The sequence below is a fragment of the Centruroides sculpturatus genome, unplaced genomic scaffold, assembly GCF_000671375.1.
Source record: "Centruroides sculpturatus isolate CEXI.00-Female unplaced genomic scaffold, Cexi_2.0 scaffold826, whole genome shotgun sequence".
Lineage (NCBI taxonomy): Eukaryota > Metazoa > Arthropoda > Arachnida > Scorpiones > Buthidae > Centruroides > Centruroides sculpturatus.
Genome location: NW_019385054.1, coordinates 274,980 through 284,191, shown reverse-complemented (window position 1 = coordinate 284,191; position 9,212 = coordinate 274,980). Strand labels below are relative to the sequence as shown.

The 9,212-nt window shown below is 26.1% G+C and overlaps 1 protein-coding gene across 2 annotated transcripts in view; it reads right to left on the bottom strand.

Annotated features, from left to right (window-relative positions):
* Positions 1-4,665: 4,665 nt before the first annotated feature.
* The window catches only part of LOC111634001 (factor VIII intron 22 protein-like), a 70,211-nt gene continuing 65,664 nt past the window's right edge, over positions 4,666-9,212 (bottom strand). For both annotated transcript variants that reach the window (XM_023378670.1, XM_023378669.1), the window contains exons 10-11: positions 4,877-4,923; positions 4,666-4,806 (exon numbers count right to left, since the gene is read on the bottom strand). In XM_023378670.1, the coding sequence (XP_023234438.1) occupies positions 4,747-4,806; positions 4,877-4,923 (107 nt within the window). In that variant the 3' untranslated portion in view covers positions 4,666-4,746. The remainder of the gene's footprint in view (positions 4,807-4,876; positions 4,924-9,212) is intronic.

The following is a 9,212-nucleotide window of genomic DNA, read 5'->3' as shown; positions in this document are numbered from 1 at the left end:
GTAATTAGTATATTAGTATATATCTATTAACCAACTTCGCGTTGAATTTTCATCAATGTTAAGCCTAACAAATTATTTAAAAAAATAATAATCATCGCTATTGTATCGTTAAAAATTATTTTATTGCTCACAAAACAAACAACCATTCATAAAAGTCTTGTTTAAATACTGGCCTCCCTTCAATGGTCGAGCCTGTTGCCAGCTAAAACACGCAAAATTTAACAAAAATAATATTAAAGTAGCCAAGACATAGCCAAATATTGTAGTGCCACATCACTAGCAGACATTTGAAATTTGCTGACTAGAACGGTCGGTTAACCGATGTGATGGTTAATTGGGGTTGAATAATCGATGCTCTACTGTACTAATTAATTTGTATGAAGAAAGCATTAAGTGCCATCTTGTATTAAAAATATTTAATTAAATTATAATTATTAAATTTAATACGATATGGTGCCTAACACTTCCCTCTAAGATAAATTAATTAAAATTAAATTAGTAATTAAAATTATAATCGTCAAAAAATAGCCTAATCTTATACTGCAGTTGGTGTTGGTGTGGTTTTATGGCAAATATTTTTGAAAGATTAATGATAGATAGATACATAGATTTACAATTTTACAATTCTATCTATGTCCTCCTCTAGTGTATTAACTAGCCATCTAATGCCAGCTTTCATGCATTATTTTTGAATTGTTACTATTGATGACATTTACATATTTTGATAGTCCATAAATACAGTATATATTTGTTCCAATAATCTAATAGGACTTCCTACTCCACACACTCTTCTACTATAGAGTGGTAGAGGTGTTCCAGTGAACTTCTTCTTTTTTATTCCATGCCCATTGAGTAAGAGAGATGGTTGGTTATATTGCTTTGACCATATGCTACTGATTTATAATGCTCCTTAATTCTAATAACTTTGATCTGTATGTGGAATCAATATAGTAACAGGATTCCTTGCTTTTAGATAGTCTTAATGCACACATTCCTGCTTTTGAAAACCTACATTTTATCTTTGTCACTTCTTAATAAGCTCATTACTGGAGGTCATCTTTCAGCTATGACAACAGGGAAAAAACATTGCTGTAGCAATGGAGTCTGGATCCTTGGACAACCCTCTTTTTTTTAAATAAATTTTTCCTTTGTAAGAACATATCACTATAGTAAGTGTAGGAGGAAATAAGGAAAAATCTTCCTCAAATAAAAAAATTGGATCTGGTAGAGTTATTGGAATGGAGCAGGTTTAATCCATGAGCCAGAGGTTTAACCAAGGCCATACCATCTCACCACAAAGTTGCCATCTCCTAACAACTAGCTTATATACTGCTTTCTTTGTAATATTGTGCTGCTAGGTTTGCTGTTTTTCTACCTGTTATAATTAGTACTTCAGATTTTCTGCCTTTTCCTGCTCTGGTGTATCATATAATGAAGCCTTAATCATATTATGTATTACATTTTTTTGGAAAACCATCTTAGACAATCTTTTTAATTAATTTGAAATTCATTATTTCTATGATATTTATTGATGAATGCAATATTGCTCTCCTTATTAGAACTCTCAATGCTACCAGTTTGTATGCTGCAGCATATTCTGATTTCCAATAAAAAACAAATCAATAGCCACTAATATTCTAAAAACTTTTGTACTCAGCTGTGTTCCTTCCTTATAGACAGTTATGTCTAAAAAATGTTAATGCATTCAAAGCTATTTTGTGTTAAATTAACCACTAAGCTTATTGAGTTTGCATTGATATGTTTTATGAATTCTTCAGCTGAATTTATTCCCATAAAAGCAATATTTCATCTAAATATTAGTTGATATCCTTTATAACATCTTTAATGCATTGCTCTCAATCCAATTTAACACTATTTCTGTAATATCTCAATAGAGAGGATCCCATTGGGACTCTTCTTTATTGAAGATAAAATGTATTTTCTTATACAAAATATGAATTGTTTATATAAAATCAGATCTACCTGTTTTAAAATTTAAAAAAAAATTAAAAATTTGTAGCTTTTTTATGTTGTCATTGTTTCATAACAGTATGCAGTCAGAAATATGAGTTTTTTTTTTAAATTGTAATAATTTTGGACTATTTAAACTCATCATTCAATTTTCTAAATTAGAATATTTACATATATCTATTAAAATGTAATGGCTTGTATATCTTGAGAAATTTGTATCCTATAAAAAATGTTCCAGACAAAATTTGTATTGTATCAAGGGAGCCACAAATTGGTGTTATTGGTTTTCCCGTAGATATACTATTATCATAAAACCAATATCAACTTCAGTTTTTCAAATGAAATTGCTCATTTTTTATTACATATTCAAACTCCATGTAAAAAAAACATACAAAGATTTTTTTTAAAACTTTTTTCTAAAAATACAATTGTTAGAAGATATGAAGGATTTAAGTTAAGAGCTGATGCTCAGCCACCATGTCTGATATAGTCTAATATTTTTGAAATTTAGTTTAGATAGATAGGAACAAAATTTATAAAAACGTCTTTAAAATAAACAGGTGTGTGTGTGTGTGTTCCTATGAAAAAATTCTCCGCTTTTTTCACTAAGAAATAAATTGAAAAAGCCTTAGAATTATCTAGATGAGCATTATCTTTGAGAAACATGCACATGAATGCTTTTACACTAAAGAATTTTTTCTAAATTTTGTTCCTGTATAATATTAAAATTCAAAAATATCAGACTGTATCAGATATGACAGCTGAATGTCAGCTCTTAATTTGAATCTTTCATATCTTCTAATAATAGCATTTAAATAAAATCTGTGTATTTTTCTATGCAAAGTTTGAATATGTAATTAAAAAAAAGGGTGTTTTTATTTAAAAATTAACAAGGATACTTCAAGATATTACTTTACTTTTCTGATCATAGTATCATGTATGGGGAAACTAATAATACCATCTTGCAGCCCCTCTTAATACATACAAAGTTTGTCTGAAACAATATTTTTGTAGAATGCAAATTTCTCAAGATATTCATGTGTATCAATTAAAACGGACAACCTATATAACTGAAATTCTCAAAATAGAGTAAATAAGACAATAAGCCTTACATTTACAGGGAGGCTACTAAATATTTTAAAATTAATTTACATATAATTAATACGACCAGGTTGTCATATTAAACATATGTAAATTAATTTTGAAATTCTCATTTCATCATCATCATATAAATCAAACTTTAATAATGTGTTTGATGATTAAAAGGTATACAATCATATAAGATTACATTTTAATCATTATAACAAATTTGCTAATACCAATTTGGCCAATATAAATAAGTAAAATATTTCAAGTTTACATAATGTATTGTACATTTAGTAATATGGTTATTTATTTTGCAGATGGAAAAATAAATCTGAAACAAATTTTATTAAATTGTTGGTAATAATAAAATAACTACATAAATTATTGACATAACACTATAAATGAGATGCAGGACTTAGTGCTATTTATATACAACCACTGAAAATATAAATTGTTAAACTAAATTAATTGGAGATATTTAAATAGTTAATTTTTCAAGATATTTAGTATATTATAAGAGAAACTAGAAAATATGGATGCCAATTTTTTATAATATGCTAAAAATTTAGTTTATTTTGTAAATTGAATACAAGAGTATAAAATAAATAAAATGTAAACTGATAAATCAAAGCAACACTTATTTTGTATTTTAGAAGACATATTGCTCAGAATAATACCAAGATTAAAAAGTTAACTTTGTTTTCAAACTTAACTTTGTAATCAATCAAGATATTAATGAATTTTGACAGCTTATTTTTAACAGAACCATTATTTTAATCTTTGAAATACTTCATTTTAAATTATATGGATTTAATTTCCGTATTAACAGAATTATTATTATATACATTATAATAAGTATCATATATCTTGATTAATGTAAATGCGGTTAAATGTAAAAGAATTAATTCTCTTTTTTTATTAGAGAGAGAGAATTTTTTTTAAATTTTGCTAATATTAATATTCAAATATCATTCTATATTTTATCAAATGATATTGAGACAACAATTTATAATATAAGATAATAAAATATCATTATATTAATCATGTATCACTCTGAATTTTGTTTCATTTAAAAATTTTTTATATCATCAAATGTAAAAACTACAGAAAAATAACTATATTAATCCTCATTCATTACAACATAAATATAGACTGTCCCATTTATGTGAAAACTGTAAATTGAAAATTATAGATTAATGATCAAATTGTGTGGCATTAAATTTCTTTCTTGAATAAACAAATAGGATCTCTATCTTCTCTTTTTTCATCTGCATCTTCAATTTATTTTAAATATATACATTTTATGCTTTCATGTAAATGGAATATTCTGTATAATTTAAAACTATAATATATCATTATAATGATATATGTAAAAGACACTTAATAGATCTATCAATAAAAAGTATATGGTATCTTCAACAGTGATCATACAGTAAGTTAATAAAAAATGAAAAAACAAAAATTATCACTCTTATTATTATATGAACATTGTAAAGAAATTTAATTAAATTTTAATATATAAGATAAAACTGTCTAATGTTTCTTTACAAATTAAAAACTAAACACAAAAAAAAAAATTTTTTTATATTATACAAAAATTAGAAAAATCCTATGTAAACTACTTTTAAAATGAAAAGCTGATATCTGTTTCATTTATTAAGTAAAATAATTTGATATATTTATAATGGTTTACCATAAATCCTTTCTAAGAGATTTTAAAGCACCCAGATCATGAGATTGGCAAGCCATCTGTAAATTAATCACAAACTGAGAAACAGTATTTAAATTTACTAAATTTATAATATTAAAAATTTCTTACAACAGCAGATTGCAGAAGAAGAAACAGATCTTCTCCTAAAATTGAAACTGAAATAAGAAATAAAATGATATAAATTACTTTTAACTACAAACCAGTACAACAAATCAGTTAAAGGAATATTTTTGGTGTTTGTTTATTTTTTCTTTATAATATACATTTTCTGTCTGGAGAAAATGCCTGAATATAAACCATTTAAAAATTTAATTTGAGTTCTGTATTCAATTTAATAGACTTATGTAATCTGAGAATATCTGATTGATATAGATGAAAATGTTTATATTAAATATTTCTGGTGTTTGTTAACTGATTTGGTGTACTGGTATATTTATAAATAATAATTACCAGTTTTTGAGATGTTTAAAAGGTATATATATACCTTTTTTATATATATATAAAACAAGTATGTATAAGGTATATATATATATATACACCTTATACATACTTTTATATATATATATATAAAACAATAAAACAAGTATGTATAAAATTAACCATTTGGAAACATTTCACGTAAGATAAAGTATAACTGTAAATAGATGAATAAGAACTCATGCTACAATGTATGACTTATAATAATTTTAATGCAGTATTATAAAAATTGATATTAATATACAGTATGACTTCATTATATGTAAATGTGCCATGCACAGTTTCAGTTCATGCTATTAAAAAGAATAGAAATTTTTGTGTATTAAATCCAAGTGCTTTTTAGAATGCACAGTCTCATAGCATCTGTCTCAGTCATGCTCATTTTTGTTCTGGAAAAGTGATACCATAACTCATTTATTTGTTTTGCACTAAACACTGGGATGCACATCAGTCTTTGTCCAAAGGTCTTGCTTTTAACATGTCATGTCTGTGTGAAATGTTACAAGCAATCATTTCTCTTGGTTTCATTTATGGTAATTAATATGCAAACACAGCTGCAAAATGCAAGGGTAATGATGCTGGTAGCTCTAAGCCAAAGAAAAGCCGTAAGCTGCCTAGTTTAAAGAATCCTAAAATTTTAAATTTAGTCATAATAGAGAAAAGTCTACTTCCAAAAATTTTTTTAAAGCTGTTTTTTGATTTACAGTATTGTGCTATTTACTTTTAATATACTGTTTATTTGTCTTATTTACATTTTAAAAAAATATGTAATAGGCATGTATATATAGGAAATACAGTACTAAATAATTAATGGAATTCACTATTTTACACAAATTTTGCTTATTAGAATGCACCGATTGTATATGATGGGGTCCTACTTTATATTAATATAAAAAAATAATTATTTTTACAATAAAATATACTGTATATCTAACATTTTTGAACAGTTTTATATATAAATTTGAGAAACAAAATAAATTCTGTTTTTGTACAGCAAAAATAAAGATATTACGGTTGAGATGAACTAGCGATTATTATAGAGACAATGGATTATCAAATCCATGGAAATTGCTTTTGACAAAATAAAGATAATAATGATATTAAGCTTATAGATAGGTTTACATTCTCCATTTTAAATTTACATAATTCATAAATAGTTAAATTATTTTAGTCTTTGATCTTTTTTTTTTTAAATGTTTCAAAATTTTGCACTTATGAATATGAGGATAGGGGAAAATTATACTGAAATTTTTAGAACATGATTAAGATTTTTATAACCACTCAAATCTTTACCAACAAAAGTTGTTATTTAATTATTGAATATTTTTGGATTTTCAAGCAGCCATCTTCAGAATGAGGAAAAGAATACATAGATTTTAATTTAAATATAATACAGAAATTTGAATGTAGAACAAATCTACATATTCCTTTCTACATTCTGTTCCATTCAATGTATTCTGAAAACAGTTGCTTGGACAGTCAAAATATTCAACAACAAGATTAAGGAAACATGGATGGATGGACAAATGACAGTGGGAATTTATAAATGTGAGGATTTAAAACTTTTGTGAATTTTAAAGCTTCAATAATTTTTCCCCCCTCATTATTTCCCTTCTTCCAGTTTCCCCTTTCTAGAAGGAAAATGATGATGAGGGGGAAAAAAATTGGGATCTATAAAGGCCCCAGAACTTGGCCAATTTATCAACACGATCAGATTAATCATTGTCGTGACTTAGAATTATTTTTGACTATTCCCATTTTTGTAACCTTTCATTTTTGCATTCGATTTGTATAACTTTATAGTTTATTAANTTGAGTCGGATTAGTCTAGAATCGATTAATTTTATGGAAGATAATCTTTCAAACAGCCGTAGTCCGTAAACTTGATACGTGTCGGGTTGTGATTGGAAGGAATCGTAAGAAATCGGATTCCTAAAGAATGGAACGTATCTCTATCTTATAGGGGGTCGACTGTATATTAAAAAACAATATTAACTGTTTTAAAAATCTGATAAATGAAAAATAAATAGCAACATATTGTCAGAAATGGAAAGGAATGAATGATAGTAGGAAACAGCAATTTCTATTAGGCTTTATGATTATAAATACTTTTTATACCAGGAATACACAACAAGTCAATCGCAGACTCATTTTTGGTTGATCACTGATGTAAATTACTGTACACAGTGTATTCATTAATTTTCATTTTCATGTAGTAAAGGCTCTATGCCTTCATAAAAGACGTACTTTTCCTTTGTTTAAGGATATTTGGGTAGTTTATTCTCTGTTGTATTCTCAAGCAAACAATACATACAAGTACAGTACAGTATTTTCTGAGGAAACACGCATACTTATCCTTTTTTAACCCCATTCCCGATAACCCGGCATTTTCACAAACTCGGCCACCCTTCAGTCCACATTAGACCGAGTTTTCAAGGTTCTACTGTATTTAAATAACCGTCTTTTTTGAGTATGAGCAACCTTGTTACGACCTCGCTAACCCTTCCACTCGCTTACCACATAGACCATCTCTGACAAAGAAACCAATAAGTGGGGACAAGCTTGACGCTCTACCCCCTCAGTTCACATAAGTCTACCATTTTTTCAAATTGAAGTCCAATTACCATATTTACTCACATATAAGAGATCTTGTATATAGGATGAGATGTGAATTGAAAGATCAAAATAAGAAAAATTAGACTTATTAATACAATTCTAATTTTATTTCATTTAATCACAAATAAAATATCGAATGAATGTAAATGCACACATTATCCCACAAAAAATATGGCATTTTAAGGAAAAATCTTATAAAATCAACAATATAATTTGTTCCATGTAAAGCTGAACAATCAGGAACCTTATTTGCCAATTCTTAAGAGTCAAATCCACTCTCCGTCAATTACACTTATGAATTTCTCTGAATTTTGATTTCCAAATAATAATCTATTTTCATGTGGGAATGAATTAAAACTTATATTGGGCTCCTGTGTGATTTTGAAATTTCAATTTGGAATTCAATTCAAAAGTTTTGCTTTTCTTATTGCTATTCATCTTTACATTTTAAAATACTTATGTCTTTAAACACAAGAGGGTGAGAATCCTGTAATAAATGCGATACACAGTTAACAAAAATTATTTGCAAAAACACAAAGAATGCTTCGCTCACACGTATAGGACGACCTAGGTTTTTGAAGCAGTGAAAAATGAATAAAAACCTTGTCTTATATGTGAGTAAATACAGTAAATAATAATTTTGTTGGAAAGGATTTGAGAATGGTTATAGAAGTCAGAAACAGTTTATGTGACATGATTTAGACTACAGAACAGTAATTTCTTTAAAATGTCAAAATATATACTGTATATATATATAAATTAATTACTAATTATTAATGTATTAATATGATAAACTCAATCCAATAATAATGATATTCAAGTAAATAATTAAATTAATCACATAATAAAATAACTAACTGTATAGGTATAATACTTTTTCCTAAATCAATTACTTTAGTCATAAGTAAAAACATTTTAAACAATTCTATCAATTAAAACCTTTTATAAGTTATATTATAATTTTAGATGGTATATCTTTCCTTAAGCAATTATTCATGTAACTTATACTTAGTTCTTCTTTTATATAATTTTTTAATCTTATCTTCTGATGTAGCAAATTTTTTCTTTGGAAATTCAACAATGTTTTTACTTTTTCTGTGTCTTCTCATTTGTCATTTTCATAAACTTCTGTACTTCTATTCTCATCTCTAATTAATTTCAACTTAAAATTTGTGTGTTGTTTCAATTTTCAGTACTGTAGTTTATTTTTTATTTAAGAATTTTTTGCTTTGTAAAAATTTTTCTTGTTTTGTTAAATTTAATTATTTTTATTCTATTAATATTTTAAAGATATTTCAAAGTAATTAATAAACTTCTTAAACTTCTATAAGAAATATAATTGATTTAATTC